This window comes from Aristolochia californica, unplaced genomic scaffold (genome assembly GCF_029961685.1).
Source record: "Aristolochia californica isolate CCGP_79_NKW_82.1479 unplaced genomic scaffold, dmAriCali1.0.hap1 SCAF_14, whole genome shotgun sequence".
Classification (NCBI taxonomy): Eukaryota; Viridiplantae; Streptophyta; class Magnoliopsida; order Piperales; family Aristolochiaceae; genus Aristolochia; species Aristolochia californica.
In genome coordinates, this window is record NW_027181815.1 from 25127966 (window position 1) to 25150269 (window position 22304).

General features: G+C 42.0%; 1 protein-coding gene across 2 annotated transcripts in view; it reads right to left on the reverse strand.

Moving 5' to 3' along the window:
• Window positions 1–20030, reverse strand: part of LOC137950307 (lysine-specific demethylase JMJ27-like) — a 39992-nt gene extending 19962 nt beyond the window's left edge. For both annotated transcript variants that reach the window (XR_011111932.1, XM_068796702.1), the window contains exons 1-10: window positions 19221–20030; window positions 18998–19122; window positions 16413–16515; window positions 16280–16330; window positions 16080–16191; window positions 15937–16000; window positions 15099–15852; window positions 14289–14618; window positions 208–771; window positions 49–121 (exon numbers count right to left, since the gene is read on the reverse strand). Coding sequence is in view for 1 of the 2 variants with exons in the window: in XM_068796702.1 (XP_068652803.1) it covers window positions 49–121; window positions 208–771; window positions 14289–14618; window positions 15099–15852; window positions 15937–16000; window positions 16080–16191; window positions 16280–16330; window positions 16413–16515; window positions 18998–19122; window positions 19221–19982 (2938 nt within the window). In the remaining variant the exon portion in view is untranslated. The remainder of the gene's footprint in view (window positions 1–48; window positions 122–207; window positions 772–14288; window positions 14619–15098; window positions 15853–15936; window positions 16001–16079; window positions 16192–16279; window positions 16331–16412; window positions 16516–18997; window positions 19123–19220) is intronic.
• Window positions 20031–22304: the final 2274 nt, after the last annotated feature.

The window sequence follows — 22304 nt, forward strand, 5'->3', positions numbered from 1 at the left end:
CAAAACAGTACCCCTACAAAAAAAAAAAAAAACATCCAGCAAGCTAACCAAACTCCTGCTTGAGCTTTCTTTTATGGTCCTCAGTCAAGTAAAAAGTCTGGTCATGAATGGGATGAACAACCTGTCCAGTAAAAAACCAAAAAGAGAAAATAAAAACCTGTGCCATGCAAAATGCAACTGTTGTTGGCTTCATCCAACTGCATTTACCTTTTCCACTGGTTCCCGTAGTATGTGCCTGAATTCTTTATGGTGCTCCTTTAGGTATTTTTGCAGCTGATCAACATCTTCTCTTCGAAAAATGTCCCAGAGAGCCCCACCATCCATAGGTCCAGGTTCTAATTCACCCCTAAGAACTGTAGTCCCCTCATTTGTTTCCTGACTTACCATAAGGTTTTCTGAGTTACCAATTACATTATTAAAACCAACATCGAATTTCTCTTGTGCTACAAAATCAGATACACCTCTTTCTGCTTGTTCGACATCAAAAGTTTCAACAGTATTGTTAGACAAAGATTCACAAGTAGAGAAAGCACTAGCACCATCTTCCATTGTTCGACTACCCTCAGGCTTTTCATTTGGATTGGTTACAGAGGTAGATCCTAGCAGCTCTTTGGATATCATTTCTTTTCTTGAACCTGAAGGTCTTCCCCTCTTCCTCACACCATCTTGCTTCATGGAATTTCCCTCCACAGGTTCCATCTTCTGCTGTTGTGAGTGGGATAATGGATCCGTTTGAAGATGAATTTTTGCTGTATGTGTCAAGAGGTTCACCTGAATTACAATGAAAAGAGATAGGAGTACTCCAATTTTAGTTAGGATATATGTAAATGTTCCACATAAAAACAAAAAAATAAAAACGAAAGAAAGATAACAGAAACACATCAACAGGAAACTGAAGTGAACTACTAGTAGCACCTAATCTTCATAACTGTTTATCACTTTATTTCATCAGTCAACTAAATCCAATACTATAGCATGCGGAACTGGAAGTTGAGAAATAAGAAGAATAGAGATACAGGAGAGATTTGGGAGAGAGAAGGGAGAGAAGAAGAGAGATGGAGAAATCTGGTTCTCTGCAAGAGAAACGAGTCACTTTAGGGGTGAAAAATCAACATCTGACTGTGTCTTATTGCTCACTTAAGTCATAATTAATATGTTACCAGAAATGTCCCTCAACAAAATCGGTTTTCAGTATTGCTCTTCTCAAAATCTCTCATCCACAATCCTCACTGTTACTAGTGCTTACCTCCCAAAACTCGGAAAATTGTTTATCACATGTTACGTTGGTCATATCATTTGGGCCTTATGGAAGGAAAAAAATAACCGAAAATTCAATCTAAAATTTTTCCCTAGTAACATTCTGATTGAAAATATTGTGGGCCAAGTTTCCACTTGGATCCTCATGCACAAGGAATTTTGAAATATAAATGGCTCCAACCTACGAGGAAACTGGCAGCTGATAGCTGGCATGTCACATCCTTCCCGCCCCCCAGCTATGGAAACTTGGTCTCCTTCTCCGATGGGACACTTCAAATTAAATTTTGACGGAAGCACATTTGGCTATTCAGGCCCTGCTAGGAATGGGGGAGTTATCCATGATGACAATGGAAATCTTCTTTTCACTTTCGCTAGGCCAATTGGACTCTCCAACTCAACCACGGTTGAACACTCTGGACTGTTTAATGGACTGAAATTATTCAAGCAACGTCTGGCGGGCCCTCTCTACATAGAAGGCGCCTCAAAAATTGCTATCAACTGGTGTGCGAAGTCCATTAATCCTCCTTGGCGGCACTGGGATCTGTTTTTTTATATTAGTAATTTAATTTCTCAATTAAACTTGTAATTGGAAATACATTCCTAGATCAGCTAATCATTTAGCGGACACTCAGACTAAATTAGGTGTTTCACTCCAACACCTTGTTGTGGAGGAAGGCCCTTTTTAGCCAGGTATTGTATTCTTCACTCTTCTTAATAGCATTTACACCTTTTACTCAAAAAACAAAACACATAATAAACACTTTTAACACAAATGAACCTAAGTGAAAGGAACCTAAATGACTTAACTACCCACAAGTACAATAACTAAAATGCCCCTTGGGCCATACATAATTTAACACTTCCACTCAAATCGAGTTGTAAATATCTAGCATGCACAAAAAGCCAAAAGGCAAGAGACAGCGAGCAAGAGCGATTTAGGTATTTTTTTGGCTTAACGTGCGTCGATTGCGATTTCGCATAACGTGTGCCATAAGTGATCGTATCATGCGCTGAACATTTTGAAATTGCTAACGTGCGCCAAAACCCCAAAATGCGAGAGAGAGTTCCCACGACGGTCATTGTGCCTACGGCCGGCGACCGGACCACTCCCGACGACCACCGCCACTCAGTCAAGGCTGCCGCAAGCATTTCCGACACCAGTAGAAGACACGATGATACTGCGACGAGAAGAAATGTCTCTCCACGGCGAGGAAGAAAAACCCACAGACGGTTCGGATTCGTTCTGCCACCACTCCGGCGAGCTTTCTGAGGCTCCGACGGAGGACTACGAAGCTTGCTAGACAACGGTCTCCGCCAAAAGAAGCAAAATAATCTTTTCCGCTTCACCTACGAAAAATGCAGAGTTACCATTGAGAGAGTCGTCCGAAATCCTGGTCCGATGATCCATATCTCCTCAGCTGACAAATCAAAACTTTCATTCATCTGCGTCCCAGTAGAAGCGATCCACAACTTCAAGCTTCATTTCTAGAGAGCTACCACGGAAACTGAGAAATCCCGTGAACTCTGGTCACGGGACTCGATTTTCCTCTTCTAAGTGGTCGTCGGGAATGTCGGGCCACCTACAGAAGAGGAACCTTTGTTTTGGCCAGATTGTTCATCCCCGAGGCCACGAACTCGGGTTTTGGCTGGAATGAGTTAGCCGTTGCACTCCAGAGCCTCTCCCCAACACTAGATCCAGTAGAAGCGCCAATCTTCCCCTGTGATGCCTGACTAAGATTCCCCCCTCCTCCCTGCAACCCAGCACCACCAACCCCCCCCCCCTCCCACCAAACCTTCTCCATGACGAGCGCAAAATTTTCCTCTTCTCGGTGACTACCTTCTGTGGTCGTCGGGAATGTCGGGCTACCCACAGAAGAGGAACCTCCGTTTTGGCCAGATTGTTCATCCTCGAGGCCACAAACTCGGGTTTTGGCTAGAATGAGTTAGCCGCTACACTCCAGAGCTTCTCCCCAGCACTAGCTCCAGTAGAAGCACCAATCCTCCCCGCAACCCAGCGCCACCAACCCCCCCCCCCCCCACTAAACCTTCCCCATGACGGGCGCAAAATTTTGACTCGCTCCATTCTCGTCCAAACATCCCCCGGCATCATCAAATCCAGCATTCTTCATTGGCTACTTGAAAAACTTCACTTCCCTTACACTCCTAGAATCTCCTATCTCAGTCTCCAAACTTGTCTTATTCATTTCAGAACCCAGCCCAGTAGGAGTCTTATGTGGCTCTTGCCCTCAAACCCCACACCAGCTCAGGCATCATCAAGGTCTCAGAGTAGCTCACCTCGACACCCTCCAGCCAGTACGGCCAATGGGCCACTGTTATAGGGCTTCCTGCCGAGCTATGGCGGAACACGGTCTTTTCGAGAGTCGGTGTCTGAGTTTGACTCCATCATTGCTTTGGACCCCGATCACGGAGCACTGGCACCATCTGGATGACGCTCGGGTCCTCACCAATCCGCTTCACCCACGTGAAGGGCAATACTTCAGATGTGCTATGGTGGATAAAGCGCGGTACTGGATCACTGTGATGGATGATTTTAGATATGTGATCCCTGGAAGCACAATCAAGCCTCTGGAAATCACACAGCCAGTCAATGCTTTGGGAATTGCACTTCTGGACTCTGCCCCCCCCCCCCCCCAAGTGGATGTGATCCCCCCAGGCAACTTTATAGCTGGCACGGGACCCATTCTCACTGACCCCCTGGCTTCCCTCCCACTTAACCGACACATCACACACCCCAGTCCCCCACAAAAAATACCCTTGGCCCAGATCCAGATGTTGTCCACCCCTCTGTCTTAACTCCAGAAAATCCCATACGCCCCCCCCCCCCCCCCCCCCCCCCCCCCCCCAAAATAAATCGTACCCATAGCCCCCACACTCCACAGGTTTCCCCTCGGATAATGGAATCCCCCGCCGAGAAATTTCCACCCCGAAAATTACCTCTCCAACACAGAATCCGGAACTAGTGAGCGTACTCCCCGTGCTCACAGGCAAAAACAATTATCCCCCTTCCGTTTTCACCTACCAGCGCCGAGCTAGAGGTCAGTAGAGACAGCTTCTACAAGGAGGACCCAATGCCACCACTCGATACCCCAGCAACCGAAAGATGGGACATTTCATCATTCCAGAACTGAGTGAACAAGCTCAAAAGTTTGTGGCAGCTCTCCAGTCAAAACAACACAAATACGACCCAGAAACCTAGGCCCCTGATAGTGGAACTTGTAAAGGTGATGGGCACCTCCCCGATTATGATTGATACCCATTTTGGCAATTGCCCTCCCCCCCCCCCTCCCTCCCTCTTACAGATTCAACAATAATTGGATGGTGGACCCCTCTTTTGATCTATCTCTCCAATCCTTCTAGGAGAATATGACCGTTGTTGGCCCGAGCAGGTGGACCTTCCCAATCAAACTCAAGATGTTGAAGCCGTTGATGCGGTCCTGGGCCTCCGAAAAGAAGGCCCCTTCCTCAGTTGTAAGAGCCAATGTCCTTGCACAGATAGCCACTCTCGACTCTGAGGAGGAATCTAGAGGTCTCTCTTCTTTGAAAATCTCTCAAAGGTATGCCCTTCAAGGGCAATTGCAGCCCTTCGCCCACAACGAGTTAGTGCACTAGAAGCAACGTGCAAGATTCAAATGGCTTTCCGATGGGGATGCTAATACTAAATTCTTCCATGCACATCACCATGCTCAGCGTCAACGGAGAGACCACCTCGGACCAAACCCTTATTTCTTGCTCACTGGTGAATTTTTTTGCAGATTTATACTCTAATCACCAGCCAGTCCGCCCCTTCTACCAAAGGTTTAACCTCCAGGTTATTCCATCAGCTACAACTAGCCTCATCGAACTCCCCTTCTCTAGTCAAAAAATTGAAATTGTAGCCCTTGGTCTTCCTCTGGATCAAGCTCCGGGCCCAGATGGATTCAACGGGGAATTTTATCGCCGATGCTGCCCCTTCATCAGAGACAACATTTCCGGCATGGCCCGCTCCCTATATTAGCATGGCATCAGATATAAGAGTATTGGAGCTTGTTCATCGCCCTCATCCCTAAAAAAGATGGGGCAGAGCTCCCATTTGACTTCCAACCGATCAGTCTCACCACCAGTGCATATAAGGTGATTGCGCGCCTCCTTGCTAATTGACTCATGGCAGTCCTCCCTATTGCCATTCACCATGGCCAGAGTGTTTTTATTAAGGGAAAAAACATTCTTGATTCAGCCATGGCATGTCATGAACATATTCATCATTTCAAGGTCCTCAAGCTCTCCAGATTCATCCACAAGTTGGACTTCGAAAAGGCATTTGACAGAGTTAACTAGAAGTTTCTGGACACCCTCCCTGGGAAGATGGGATTCTGGAAAAAATGGCGCTTCTAGATCCAAAGTTGCATCTCCTCTGCAAGCTACTCCGCCCTTCTCAACGGAACAGTTTGTGGGTATTTTAAGGAATCCAAGGAAATCAAACAAGGAGACCCCCTCTTCCCCCTTGCTCTTCAACATGGGAGCAAAATATCTATCCTCCTTGATCTACTTGGCCAAGAACATGGGATGGCTCCTCCCCACGAAAAATTGCACAGCCTTTGATATTCCGATTCTCCAGTTTGCGGATGATACTATTTGCTTTGGGGTTGGTACTATGGATCAGATCAGAAAACTGTGTGTTGTTCTGGGATTATTTGAATTGGCTTTCGTTCAAAACATAAACTGGGGAAAAACCACTCTTCTTGGCTACCCCATTAATCCAACTGGGCTTCGGGATATGGCAGACTACTTGGGATGCTCTGTGGTAAATATGTCAGCTACGTATCTTGGGCTCCCGCTTTTTTATTCTCGGCCTTCGATGTCACTATGGTCCCCCCTCATTGAGAAATTTGGAAGGAGGCTAGCCACTTGGAGGGGTAAACTCTTATCTACAGCGGGATGTCTCACTCTCCTCAAATCTTGTCTGGCTGGGTTGCCAAATTATTTGTTATCATTCATGCACTGTCCGGCCTCCGTTTGCTCCAAAATTGATGCCATCTGTTAGCAATTTCTCTAGAGAGGTTCAGAAGACATCTTCAAATATCATTTGGTTAGTTGGAAGGATATTTGCATGCCTCATAATAGGGAAGGATTGGGCATCTGACCTACAAGAGAAATGAACAAAGCTCTTATGCTCAAATGGATTTGGAATTTCAACAACAACCATAACAGTTTATGGAGGAATATAGTGAAATTCTACCTTCAGTTTTCGGGAGCCTGGTGGAGAGAGGGTGGCGCCGCTAGCCTCCTATCCTCGACATGGAAATCAATTTACAAGCTCCTTCCAATATTTAGATATGCTACCTCGTTTCACACGGGCAATGGAAGGACCCTTCTCTTCAAGTCAGATGAATGGTGTGACCCCCGATCCCTCTCGGAGGACTTCCTGGGGCTGCAGAGGGTGGCTAGCGACCTCTCTTGCTCTGTGGCTGATTCATGGAGCAATCAGTCGTGGAGTCTCCCGTTCCGCCGGGGACTAAATGATGAGGAATCGTTGGCTTTTTGCTCTCTCCTTACCAAACTCAGCAGTACTATTATTCAGGAGTATTCAGTTGATAAGCTAATTTGGAAGCCCAACAATAATGGCTGATTCACTGTTACTTTTGCTTACTCTCATATTAGAAAGCAAGACTACAGTATTCATGCGCACAAAGCGAATCTGGCTTGAAAACTCTCAGTGCCAAGCAAAATCAAATTTTTTGTGTGGTCGGCCATCAGAGAACAGATTCTTACTTCGGACAACCTTCATAGAAGAGGCTTCACCGCCCTTAATCTTTCTTGTTCCCTTTGTGGTGCAAAGAGAGTCCAGCATGTCCTCTTACATTGTGGATTTTCGTGGCAAGTCTGGATGAAGATTTTTCAGAAAATTGGACTCCAAGTGGGACTACATCAGGACCTCTTTGGCACCTTTGAGATGGTTAAAGGAATTCACCTTCCTCAGCTGGGCAAGTTAATATTTTTGGCTTGTCTTGCTCATGTTCCATGGTGCATTTGGCTCAAGCGGAACGACCGGAGATTCAACTCCAAAGCTAGCACCCACAACAACACGGCTTCTCATGTCGTTGGCCTCATCTCGAGTTGGCTTCATACAAGGAAGGATTTTGCAACTCTATCGGGGATTTCCCTTCGGAAAATTGGAATTTGATCGCCCATATGTCTAGCCCTTGTAGAACTCCGAGTATGGCCATCTGGGACCCTCCCCCTTGCGACTGCCTCAAGCTGAATTTTGATTGTAGTGATATTGGATGTCCTAGGTCGGCAAGAGCAGGCGGTGTGTTTAGAGGTCACAATGGAGACCCTATTCTTTCTTATGTTGGTCGGGTGGGCATTGCCGATTCTAATACTGTTGAAGTTAGTGATCTACTGTTAGGCCTCCAAATCTTCAGGGATCGACTCTACCATGGCAAGTTAATCATTGAAGGCGACTCAAAGACTGTTATTAGTTGGTGTTCCAAAGACAACTCCCCCCCCCCCCCCCCCCCTGGTGCCACTAGCCCATTGGTGATAGTATTGCTGACATTGTATATTCTACTCATTGTAATTGGAATCTCATTCTAGATCAGCCAACTCTTTAGCTAATAAATTGGCAAAATTTCGGAACTTCCCAGCAATCACTCATTGTTTAGGAAGGTTTCCCTCCTTTGTAAATTGCTCTATTCCAAACGAAGGCCAAAGCAAACAAAGCCACCCGCAACCCCCATCAAAACCTACTTTCGAAGAAAAACTTGCAACAAATCCAAGGAACCTATCCCAGAAATCAACAACCCTCAACAAGAACCACCCCTTCCCCCACTCGCTCGAAATACCTCAAAGACTACCCTCACCTCACCCGGGAGGAGAGATGCAAAAATATGCAAACATGGATAATGAAATACTAGGCTGGCAACGTCTCCCCTCATAAACTCGAGAAGATGATGGAGTATTGTTGGGACTTCTCCCAATACTATAACAACCTCTTCTACTACACGGACGAGGATATTCGCAAGATCTTCTGGCCATGAAAGTTTTATCTTGGAACGTCCGTGGAATCAATTCGCCATCCAAGCAAGACCTTATCAAAGCTACCCTTTTTGAATGTAAGCCTGATATAGTTGTATTCTCATAAATAAGCTACAAACTTTTGACCACTCTATTGCGCGCAGTATTTGGTTTAATCTTGACCCTAAGTGGGTAGTAATTGATGCGATCGGGCACTCTAGAGGCATCCTTGTAATATGGAACCCAAATTCGGCTGAGGCAATCTCTTCAGACCTCGATCCTTTTTCCCTCTGCGTCCGCTTTCAGAACAGATCATTGAGATCTGAATGGGCCCTAGCGGGAATCTATGGGCCTTCATGTAATGGAGACAGATCCTCCTTCTGGGATGAAATTCTCATTAAAGTCCAACAATGGAATGTCCCCTGGCTTTTAGCCGGGGATTTCAATGCCACCCTATGTTGCTCCAAAAAAAAACCCTCCCGCAAAAAGAATTACCTCTACAATGAGAGCTTTTTTCTTACCTAATCAGCTGCCTTTAACTCATTGAAATTCCTCTCGCAGGGAAAAAATTTACCTGGTCCAATGGTCAAACCCCCCCCCCCCCCCGTCCTCTCCAAATTAGACCGTTTTTTGGTTAATAATGATTGGTTGACTCTCTTCCCCAATACTGTTGGTCAGGTTCTCAACAAAATTGGCTCAAACCATTGGGCTATTCTCATAAATTGTCATCCCCCAAAATGGGGTTTTTCTCTATTCCGATTCAAAAATTCCTGGCTTTTCGAGGATTCTTTTTCCTCAAACTTGAAAATTTGGTGGGAAGCTCTCCCTCATCACCCAAACCCTTGGTGGGCGTTCCACTACAAACTCAGAGCTCTCAAATTAGTTATAAGACCTTGGGCTCGCTCCCTTACAAATGAGGTTAGGGAACCAAAAGCCTCCATCCGCCTCCGACTCTCAGATCTAGACCTCCTGGAAAAACAAAGAACTCTCTCTCCTGCTGAACTCGTTTGCAGAAACAGCCTTTCTCATGATCTTTCAAAATTCCTAACCAGTGAAACCACTCACTGGAAGCAACGCTCCAGATTTAGATGGCTCTCTGATGGAGACGGGAATACAAAATTCTTTCATGCTATTGCTTCCGGCAGAAAAAGAACTAATCGTATATCCTCCCTCATTATCAACGGGGAGGAAAGTACATCTAGTATCTCTATTGCTAATCAGTTTGTTAAGTTTTTTTCAGGTCTTTATACAGAGGAATATTTTGATCGTCTTGTCCTAGACTAGATCAACATCTGCCAGATCTCGAAATCTGATGCTTCTCAACTAGAAAATCATTTCTCCCCTGATGAAATTGATGCAGCAGTTCTAGGAATGCCTAGAGATAGGGCCCCGGGCCCAGACGGTTTCAATGGAGAATTTTACCATCAGTTCTGGGGCATTATCAAAAACGATGTTCACAGCTTTGTGAACAATTTTCACCAAGTAGGTATCACCTATAAATCTATTGGAGCTTCCTTCATTGCCCTCGTTCCAAAAAAATTCGGTTCTGTTCATGCCAAAGATTTCAGACACATAAGCCTCACCACTCGTTCTTACAAAATCTTAGCCCGTATCCTCGCCAAGTGCCTCAAGTTTGTTCTCCCCAAAATCATCAGTCCCAGTCAAAGTGGTTTTATTGTTGGTCGAAATATTCTAGACTCATCTATGGCAGCCCATGAAATTCTTCACTCCTTCAAGAAATTAAATAGCCCAAGAGTTGTCATCAAACTTGACTTTGAAAAAGCCATTGACAAAATTAACTGGAAATTAGTTGACCACATCCTCTATAAGATGGGTTTACCCACTCGTTGGAGATTCTGGATGAGAAGTTGTATCTCTAACGTTTCCTACTCTGTCCTGATAAATGGCAAATCTTATGGATACTTCAAAGGCTCCAGAGGGCTCAGGCAGGGGGATCCCCTATCCCCGCTTCTATTCACTCTCATTTGAGAACAATTAGCTGCAATGATATGTCTGGCTAAATCATTTGGATGGCTAAACCTATTTCTCCTAAACCTACTCTTGATATTAGCCTCCTCCAATATGCATACGACACTATATTTTTCTGCGATGGCACCCTCAATCAAATTCATAATTCAAGTGCCTTGCTGAGCTTATTTGAAATCTCGTCTGGACGAAAAATCAGCTGGGAGAAATCTTCTATATCTGGTTACAATATTGAGTCGGCCTTCTCAACTCAATGGCCAGTTATCTTGGTTGCCGCATTGAATCATCCTCTAGAACTTATTTGGGGCTTCCCTTGACCCCACGTCTCCCCTCTAAGGCTTCCTGGCACCCATTTAAACAAAATTGGCCTTCAATTTTGTGCCTCAGGAAACATTGCTAACACTATCTTCTCCCTAGTCAGTACAAAGCTCCAAAAACTAGGGAAAATGATCTTATCTTGCTGTATTGGTCATGTTATTTGGGCTCTCTGGAAAGAGCGCAACAGAAGGAAATTCAAATTCAAATCTTGTCCTATTGAGGTTTTGACTGAGCAAATATCCAATCAAGTCTCTGTCTGGCTCTTAAGCAGAAAAGAATTCAAAATATTCAGTAACTCCAACTTTAGAGGAAGTTGGAAATCTATTGCTGAGATGTCCCTGCAATCTCGCCCCCCTACTATGGCTACATGACAAAACTCAACTTTGATGGCAGTGCTTTAGGCTGCCCAGGTCCTGCAGGATTCAGTGGTGTTATCTACAATGGAAACAGTGATCTCCTCTTCTCATATGCAGGTCCCCTTGGCATCTCAGATTCTACTACTGCAAAACTCTCTGGCTTTCTACACGGGCTCAAGGTCTTCACTAGCCACCTCTCTGGCACCCTTTTAATTGAAGGCGATTCAAAAGTAATCATCAATTGGTGTGCAAACCATGGCCACCCCCCGTGGCGTCATTGGGATATGTTTAATGAAATTTGTAATTTACTTTCTGGCTTAAACTGTATTTGGAACCACATTCCACGCTCTGCTAATCACTTAGCAGACTCTCAGGCTAAGGCAGGTGTGTCTCTCCAACACTTTGTTGTGGAGTCAGGCCCCCAAAGCTAGGTTTGTATTCCTTTCTTGTTTATCAATATACGCACTTTCGTCAAAAAAAACAAAACTTAGGAAAAGAATTTGGCATAAATGCAACCGCAACATTACACAGAAATTACTGGTACAAACCATGTCTGTCCAGATTCAAGGACAGACAGCAACCAAAATACTACTAAGACAAATGAATAGTAGAACAGCTGATGTGGCAGGCTAAACAGCTGACTAGGACTGATCCACCAGGCCCTTACCCAACTAAGCTACTGACAGTATATCTTCAATGTTGAAATTTATGAAAGGTTTTTTTTTTTTTTATGAAATGTGAATTTATTAAGAGAAGAAAAGGAGCTAACTCCTGACAACAAGAGATTGCAAGGAGGCTCCTTGCTTGGCTAGAGCATCAGCCACAGAATTTGCTGATCTCGAAATGAGAGACCAGAAACAATCCAAGAGATTTACAATATCCAAAACTTCAAAAAAGGCATCCCAATGGAGCCACGGAGGAGTAGAGGCATTCTGGCACCAACCCATCACCACCTTAGAGTCTCCCTCGAACAGGACAGGTCCAGAGCAATGATCGCGAAAAACACGAAGCCCATTGAGAAGGCTTTGAAGTTCAGCCGTCGTGGAGTCTGCAATACCAAGCGGTCAGGAGAAAGAGACGATCTGGACCCAAGAGAATCACGGATCACGCCACCAAAACCAGCTAAGCCAGGGTTACCAAGAGAAGAGCCGTCAAAATTCAGCTTAAGGACTCTAGCAGGAGGCGGGGTCCATTCGCGGATGACAGGAGGCTTTGAGGAGAGGTGGAGTAGGGCTAGGCTTCTCCAATTATCCCTGATGGATGATCCAGAGAAAGGGGAGAAGGCCTTTCTAGAGTGAAGCCAAGTAGCAATATTGCCTGAGATGGTTTCAGTGACCCTATCTTGAGTGTTGAATTTGGCATTGAATCTTCGTTGGTTTCGCTCCAGCCAAAAACCTCAGGGGATGAATGCGGATGTAGCAGAGATCATCAATTTCCCAAGACCGGGGATAGGAGTCCCAGCAAGCATACGACAGGTGGTTGTCAAGTCCTCAGGGAAGCAGAGTTGGAGCCCAATTTTGCTAAGAATCGACGTCCAAATCCCCCAAGAGAAAGGGCACAAAAGAAGCAGGTGGCTAACAGTTTCTTCCTGTGCATGGCAGAAAGGGCAAATGGGTCAACTCCGAGATGGCCACGAATTCTGAGGTTGTCAGCAGAAAGAATATCATTTCGGCAAGCACTCCACATGAAGAATTTTATTTTTGGGGGGGCACTAAGACGCCATGTGAATCCTACTGCATGCTTGGGACCCAGAGTGATCTTTCCTCGAATAGCAAAATAGGCGGAGGAGACAGAGAAGGAGCCACTTTTATCTGGCCACCAGATTAATTTATCTGATTGTTAGCTTGAATTCTGGTTGGCTACAGAGCGTCCAACATTCAACTGGCTTCAAGACCTTCTGAATCAAATAAGCCACGGCGAGGCTGAATGTTCCATCCCCCATTATCAGCAACTTCATCAATGGTACTATTCCTCAATCTTGAAATTCTGAAGAGACAAGGAAAAGTGGTCTGAAGAGGCATGTCAACCAACCACCAATCTTCCCAGAATCTAATATGATGGCCATCTCCCACATAGAAACGGACTGTTGCGGAGAAAGTAGGATTTAAGAGATAGAGCGACCGCCATATAGGAGATAAATTCCTTCTGTTTCCCCCATTTGTCCACCACTTTGAGAAAATGTCAAGCTTTGAAAGCACCATATTTTTACAGAGGTTTGGAGCAGATGAATTGAGTCTCCAAATCCATTTAAGGAGCAAAGCCTGATTCATGTCTTTGGAGAGCCAGATTTCGAGACCTCCAAAATTCTTCAGGAGGCAAACTTCCTCCCAGTTGACCAAATGGTACTTGAAATCAGGGTTGTTCCCTCTCCAAAGAAAGTGCTTCTTCATTTTATCAAGCTGCTGACAAATAGAAGTTGAGCAAGGCATGAAGGATAGATAATGGTTTGGAATCCCAGCGATACATGATTTCAAAAGTGTCAACCTTCTTGCCTTGCTAAGCAAACGACCCTTCCATGATGCAAGTCGTAATTCCATATTCTCTATGACTGGAGTCCAAAAATCTTTGCAAATACGATCAATGAACAGAGGGAGGCCAAGGTAAGTGCAAGGGGTGGATGAGATTACGTAACCAAGCACCTCCGCCATTTCTGAGAGAGAGTTTAGCTTGATATTGAATCCAATCAAAGAAGTTTTCCTCCAATTGACTTTCTGACCTGAGCAGATTTCAAAGAGCCCCAAAACTGCCTTTACTTTTTTTATGTTGTCCAACGTTCCTGCTCCAAAAATCGAAGTATCATCCGCATACTGAAGCACCGGAATGTTGAAAGCCGAGGAGCTGCTGGTTGGATGCAGTCACCCACATTCTTTGGCCGAAACTAGCATAGCAGAAAGGAATTCCGCCACAATGTTGAAAAGAAGAGGGGAAAGAGGATCGTTTTTTAATGAAAGTTATTAGAGTATTTAATTTTCTTCGTCGTTTTTTGAATTAGTGGTGATTTTATTGAAGAGAACAAAGACAAGAAAAATACAGGAAGGAAAAGAAACAAAGAAAGGAGAGCAGACAGCTCTTTCTCAATGAAAATAAACTAAAAAGGCACACTATGCCCAACAACAAGCTGTTGAAAAGAAGCATTAGCAAGGGAACCTGCTATAAAATTCGCTGACTGGTACAGGTTGGAAAGAATCATTTGGGAAGATGCTGCTTAACATTGGTAAAACAAAAGAATAATTCTCCCAGGCACCTTACTAGACCCAGTTTTTTAACAGTAATGAACAGATAGATAAGTCTAAGAACGTTTACAAAATGCAGTTAAAGAAATATATTTAAAGAGCTTGTTGCAAGAAATTAACATACTGCATCTGACATGTCACAGTGAAGCTTAGTCACAGAATCTCCTACACCCCGTTCCTGGGCTATGCCATAAGCAATATACGTTTTTGGCCCCAAGTCTGGCTTGAGTGATTTCTTGGGAAGCTTTACTGCAAGATTGAGAATACCCGTCTTAGGATTTGTATACTCTGGATATGGCAACGCACTGATGAATTCCGCACCATGGCGAGGTAAGCGTTCCTCAAATAAATTAGATGGAGGCCAATCTCTTAGTTTGAGCATTTGAGGCCCGTGATCTCTATTAATTAGGCCCTCTGTATAGCCTTTAAAAAATTGATGGATATTGATATCAACCTGCAAAATTATATAAAATTCAATGCAAACATTAGATACAAACAATAACAACAACATAAACACAGTGATGAAGATATAACAGATTTCACTGTCCAATTTGTTCAGAAGAGGAATACTGCCACCTGACCTGACCAAAATTCTTTTCAGTTAAATGGAGCAGGATCAGTCAGGAAATAATTGAAATTTGTTCTTTAAATGTCTTTGACAGGTTTGCATTATCAGAAAGAAGGTAGGCCCTATCTAATCACTTTTTTCCTGAAATTAAGGAAAGTGAGAGGCAGAAGAAGACCACATCTAGACAGCTCACATGCAACTAAAAAGAGCAAATTCAAGTTTATGAGTTGGGGTGGTTTCTCAAGGCTTGGACTCCGAGTCTCTTGGCTAAATGTGACATTTACTTTTTTTTAAAAAAAATACATATAAAAATATATAAAGCTACAAAATTACTTAGCCAGTACAAGGAAAGGACAAGCAACTAACCTCACACCAATCCCGGCAATCAAGAGCCTTTACACTCAAACACTCCAAACCAGTCCTAGAATCCTTTTTCTCACGAAACGCACGCCACATAACCATTGGCTCCCAACTCAAGCCAGACGTGAAATCGAGAACATCACGAACAATCACAGGCTCACCTTTGACCCAGTGCATATGAAAATGTCCCAGATCTCCCTCCTTAATGTCTCCAGCAGATGGGCAGTATAGGTAGTTGTCATCAGAATTATCTCTGCTGGCTGATTGTCGTCGATTTTTGTGATCTGAAACAATTTTGCCATCCATACTGAAACAACTGCACTTATTGGAAACACTAGGAAACAAGGGTGCAAATTCTCTGCTTTCCATTATTTCTTCAGCTTTTTTTTCCAATTCTTGAACCCGATCCGGAGGAAACAGGCACTCTAGCTCAAGAAGACCTTCACCACAGCCACCCAAGTTCTGAGGGGGGCAACAGATACTACCATTAGCATTTGCAGGCCATTCAGCCAATGGCCCTAATTTCATTGTGGCAACTATCTTTGGTAAATTCATGTCAGAGACCTCGTATTTCTTGTCAGACAAATTGTTTGGGTCTGGTACAGGCATAGTTGTTTCATCTCCAACATGAAGAACTGATGAACCAATATAACCCTGTTGTTTAATCTGACGAATTTCTTGACAGCAGGTAAGACACAGGTCATACAAGCATCTTGGGCAGCTTCTATGAAAATCAATTATAGAGGTTTTGCATCTATCACTGTTCAAAAAGAGAGTAAATGGAATATTATCAACAATAAAACACCAAATAAAGATGCTATAAGTCACAGGAAAGAAGTTTAACCAATAGATGCGCTCGTCAGTGGCAATGTTGGTCTCTTTCACTTCAATTTCAGATGGCAATACTCCTATCACAGAACAATAACTGGTCAAAAAATTACATTGCTAATTACTAAACTGAACTATTCCTAACTCTGCAGCTCATACCTCTGATCTTGGCTTCCAATTCCTTCTCTATCGCCTGATCTTGATTTAATTGTTTCAGAAAGGGAAGAAGTACATGTATTAAATGATATGCATAACGTTTTTCTTCATGCTTCTGCATGAAAAGCACAAGGTTGAAAAAAAAGAGGAAGAAAAAACAAACAACAACTTATCATCCAAACCATTGCTTAGTAAATTCAGACCTGTTCTTCATCCATGCTAACAATTTCATTCCCGTGTTGACATCGACGCTTCTGCATGTAAAGCACAAAGCTGAAAAAAGTGAAGAAAAAAAACATACAACTCATCCAAATCATTAATTCAGTAAAGTCAGACCTTTTCTTTATCCATGACAATGCGTAGACACGATTTGCAATTGCAATTTCCTCTGCAGAATGGGCAACACTCTGCTATTGCAGCCTCAGACATTAGCGGGTACCTATAGCAAATATACACATGGACATAAAGTAAATGAAAACCATAAGCTCAGAAATTACTTCCAGACTCATACCAACAGCAACTCATTCTAATGCCTACACTCCTCGTATAGTTCTTTTGATAGAATCTCAGGTCTTCCAAGACACACTGTTTAACAAGAGAGTAAAAAGAAAACAAAAACACAATCCACCAGGGGAGGGAGAGGATATAAGAAAATGAAAAGTACAAGGAGCAACCAACTTGCAAATTCAAAAGATAAGCGATGGTAACACCAAAACATTGTGATCAATCCCTTTTCTAGTAAGAGATGGTAATACCATGATAAAATTGGCTGATTGAGGAATATTTCCCATGACATGGAAAGTAAGACAAACATCTGATAAGACCGCCCAAATGTTAAGTTTCATGACTACAAAAAGGTTTCCTTGAAGTAATTACCACACTAGAATTCAAAATATCAACAAGAAGGTTATACAAGGTGTCTTTGTAAATTATCAAGCCATGGACATATGCTGCCAAGGACTGGCTATCATGGTGACAAAAGAACACTGCCCCAGCTGGTCATTTGTGGAAATGTTTCCTTTGCCACATAGTTTATAGTTTGTTGATTTGTTTTTCTTATCTTTTTTCTGTTCAAAACCCTTGTATCATCTTCTTTTTTCATCAATTACAAAGGGGGAAAAGCAAAATTTTAATAATATTTCTTTGAAAGAAAAATGTCAATACTATTGTTTTGTGCTATTATAATGTGAATCTCAGGTTCGGTAGCAGGGTATAGGACAGGCTTAAGATCCTAGTTCCACATTCAATTAGCTCATGAACTTTTGGTGCATTGGCTTAGGATCTATATTTAGTATCAAAGTTGGCACTGCAACTTTTGTTCCAATTTTAGAGAAGGTAACCTACGGACAGGGCTACTAAGTGAGAAGAGTCACTACAAAAGGTGAAAAACTACTAATCGCAAGTGAAAAGAAGCAATAACTAGGCCCACTCAAATAGTCATAAAATATTTTGCAGATTAATATGCAACAAAAAATGACTTTAAATTGAAGTCATACAAACTTCTAAACTCTCTTAAAAGGATTTCAAATTATATGACTCACATCTAATTTGTAAAGAGACTTGAGCAAATTACCGATCAGAGTCTAAAAGGGTAGCACCACAGTGATACATTAGTTATCATTCATCAACTGGATGACTACCAACATAGAAGAAGCAGTCACCAACAATGTTATTCTATGAGCAAATTACTGATCAGAGTCTAAAAGGGTAGCACCACAGTGATACATTAGTTATCATTCATCAACTGGATGACTACCAACATAGAAGAAGTGATCACCAACAATGTTATTCACTAAGAAATAATGAATCCATTTAGGACACTAGTCAAAAAAATCATTTGTTGAAACTAAAAGTCCAGCTCCAGCAACATTTAAGTTTGAAATATCATAGGCTAATAAGCTGAGAAGTAGACCTCCTATACTATTTTGAGAGTGAAACAACAAATCCATTTGGGACACCAGTCAAAAGTTTTATTCTGAATCTAAAAGTCCAACATCAGTTTAAGTTTGGAATATCTTGGGTTAGTAAGTAGTGAAGTAAGTTTCCTACATTGGCTAGTTATTTTGGGATGGGATCCAAGGGTTGTCTTCAAATATCATGGGTCGCTTTGCTTCTAGAACCTGGAATCTTTTAGCAACTCTTGAGTCCCAAATATCCTCACATTCAAAGACAGAGAGAGAGAAGATAAAGGGGACTTCGAATTGCATTCTATCTTAAGAATGTTTGGACCTTAGGAGAAACAGATTCTGAATCTGATCTACAATTGGCAGCAAAGGAAGGATCTCAGTGAGTGCTGCAAGAAAATAACATTTATTGCTGAAAAAGCATTCTATATCAAATTTCAAGTGCATATACCTCTCAACAAATGGGATTGTTCAAAGAAAAACACATATTTATTAGAAACTGGTCGAGCACTATTATATGTCACAAATGTTCCACACTGATATTGATCATATATAGTATTAACAAGGTGCCATCTCATTACTTAATTGCCTTTCACTTCTTTGGAAAAGCAAGCTCTCCTTGAAGTTCCCGGGTGAAAAACCTTTCCATTCATACCAACCATGTCATTGAGCTTGTTCCATTAGTCTATATTTCCAAGAAGCAACAAAACTTGATCCTCGGTCCATAAAATATATTTCCCTAAAAACTTTGTTCTTCTACAGATATAACTTCTTTCGAGGTGGACCTCTTAGGGATCATCGGAAGCATCTCCTAGTAGATTCTGAAGGCCTCTAATAAATATTAAAGGGGTAACAACCCAAGTAAGAGTATATAGCACTGGTGGTGTTGGGGCGCTATAGGACCATAACAAACTGGGGACCTTTTAGGAAACTTTGGTTAGTAAGAAGTAAAGCAGACTCAGTAAACAGGTAAAGAACGAAGAGAGACAGCATAATCCGCTGGAATAAGAAGCATACCATCGTTGAATACATGGTACACAGAACCGTTTTCCATTGCACTGCTTACAACGGATAATTCTTCCCTTATCATTTCTTTGACACTGATGGCACATCAAGCTCTCTTCCGGACTCGGCCTAGAAACCTACAAGTGCGACCAAAACACCCCAGAAATGAAAAAAAAACCATAGTAACTGGCCAAACAAAAAGTGAATCGAAAGCCAATGAGTATCAAATTTTTACTTTGGGTCTACCATAAGAGCCCTTCTTCGAACTCCTACTACGCTGGCTACGAGCGAGGGGACCTGAACCGTCACTCATTATTTTTTCCTTCTCAAAATTTCCATCTTTCATAATCCCTTTAGTCTTTTTGTCTCTAGCCTTGTGTTCTGCTTCACCTTTTCCGACCAATGAAATTTCATTATCTCCACTTACTTGCATCCCAGCTTCCACCTTCGGCAAATGTTCTTTTCTTCTCCACCGTTTCCTCGAAGTTCTTGAAGCTTGACAAGCGCTCGACTCAGGCAAATTCTCCTCCACCCCATCGACCGAGTCTCCGATTTTTCCAGTGGCCTTCCTCGCCTTCCTAGTCCGTGACCCAGTCTTTGCACTTCGATCCTCCTCCACATTTTTTCTCCCGCGAACTTTGCAAGCAGAAACCCCTTCATCCGATCCCTGCTTCTTCCGCCTCAAGCCTCTCTCTTCACCTTCCACTTTGCGACTCGGTCGACCTCTTTTCCGCCGCTTTGGTTCTTCTACCAGTTGCCGCTCACCAGTCATTCCAGTTTTATCATCGGACATAACATTCTCTTTGGCAGGACGTACAAGGGAATCAGTCCCATCAGAAACCGAGTCCTTACCGTGGAGAATCTCGGTAATGAGGTGAACCTCACATAGTTCCTGATCCTTTAGTCGGGAATGCGCGCATCGGCGACCCGACCTGCTGATCTCCCGGGCGCAAAAGGGGTCCACTGGAGCAGGACGGCTTTCTGCCGCTTCTTCCATGCCGGAACACAGAACCCAAAAGTTTCAGTATCGGTCTCTCTCCGTCCAGATTAGCTTTTGAAAAGACCCGCGCGCTCCTCCCGCCAGAGACGAAGGTAGGAACGAAACCCCAAAGTAAGGTCGGGTGCACTTGTCGATACCCGTGGAAACGTGACCCTGATGAACGTGGGACGCGCCCCAGGTTTTGGATCGTTGAGAAAGGAGAACGTTGGACTCGGTGGATTATACTTTTATCGTAGTTTATTCCTTTAAGAGAGAGAATTATCAATTATCGCAAACCAGTGTTTTTGGAACTCGAGTCCACAGTTTTTTTTTCTAAAGAAAAGCAAAATTGCAAGGGCTTAGTGGGTGTAGACGGTGGAATTGAACGGTCAGAATTTCCATTCTGGCGGGTAAATGTGTTTGCAATTGTTGAAGAACAAAGAATTCTGAAATTTCCAACCATGAATGTATTCCGTTAGATTGTATTTTGCTCAATAAATTTTAAAATTTTCCCATTTTTTGAATTTTAAGTATATTTTTATATTTTCCAAAAAATTTATTGTCGAGTAGAGGGGTTAGTGGACTTCGGATTCAACTGAAAGTGAATGAACTAGAGGGAAGGAAGATCGGAGACGACGTAGAAGAGAGGAAGGTCGGAGGGGATAGTCAGATGAGGAGAGGCAGCCCGGTTGCAGGCAGAGAGAGGTAAGAGATGAAAAAGAAGAGTCAGAGAGAATGAGAGGGAGATGAGAGATGAAAAAGAAGAGTCAGTGAGAACGAGAGGGAGATGAAAGATGAAAAAGAAGAGTCAGCAAGAACGAGAGGGAGAGGGAGATGGGAGACCGAGACCGAGAGAGAGAGAAAGAAGACTGTGCAGAGAGGGAGAAGGAGAGGGTGCCAAATGAGCGACATCGGGAAAAAATTTTGGGTCTCAACAAGTTCAAGTGGATGAACCATAATTTCGATGGGAATCCTTATTCACCCACTTTACTCAAAAGACGGTTAAGTGAATAAATTGGTTTATCTACTTGAACTCAGCTCCGAGTGCGGCACTAACGAGTTCAAGTGAAGGAACCAGGTAATCAATTACACTTTCACTCGAACCCGAAGTGCCCTAACACCCCCTAAGACACCCCTCCTCTCTCATTAGCCAAGGACAAAAGGATAAATAGTATATAAATTTAACAGAATCAACTACTCCTTATACTATGTATACCATATCAAATGGTTGAACGGGTAATCGAGTAAATATATCAAATAATAATAACTACTTAAAATTCATAAAATCTTTAAAACTATAAAAATTCATATAATTGTAACTGTATGTCTATTAAGGCAATGGGGTCAAGCTTTTTTAGTAAAACTCTCATTGCCTATTGGTGGAATGATTGAAGTTAACCTCTTTGATCATCTCATCAGCTTCTCACCTGACATTATAAGTTGTAACGTTTAACATAATCTAAACAAAATCTAAATTAAGTGAAATTAGTGTTCTTTCATGCTTTAGTTTATGTTTTGGTTTTTTGTCATTATATTTGAGTATTGAGAGATTTATTATGAATCGTGTTCCAATTAGCAAGAAATCAATGCTAATAAACTGATAGAATATCCTTCTTATATTTAGTTCAATTACCCTAAACATAATCTCTCGTGTCCAAAGGATCTCTCTGCATCATTTCATGACTCCATCATTACTTGGTTGCTTCATTTGATGCTTCATTTTTTTAGGTAACTTATTTAAATCATTCGTTTATTTATCTATTTTTATTTTTATTTTAAATTTACTCTATTCTCTTTACCCATTTTTTTAAAGAACTCTATTCAATTTTGATGTGTTTCTTCTTTAAAATAAAATACTAAATAAATAATTTATTTATTTTTGTAACTATTATCTAATTTTTAGTTTATTTATTTTAAAATTTCTAAAAAGATAAATTATTTGGTATTTGGTACTTCTGACCATTTATATTTGATTGTACTTGCTGCTTTATTATTTTTTCTTTTGACTAAACTATATTTTTACACAATAAATTTTAATTTTTAATATTATATTTATGCCTTTTAATTATTTCATATTATTTATTTCATTAATTTTTGTTTTCCACTACTTTATCTTTTATTTTTATTTAATATTTTGATTCAATTACTACTTTATAAATAATATTCATTTTTTTAATTTTAGATTATTTTTCTCACCTATTTAATTATGTTTTTACAGGTTTTTTATTTAAAACTATATATCAAATCATATCTTACATTGAAATAAATATTTTGTATTCTTTGTCTTAACTATTATTTTTATTTTTATATTCAATAATTCTAAGGTAAATAAGATATTTT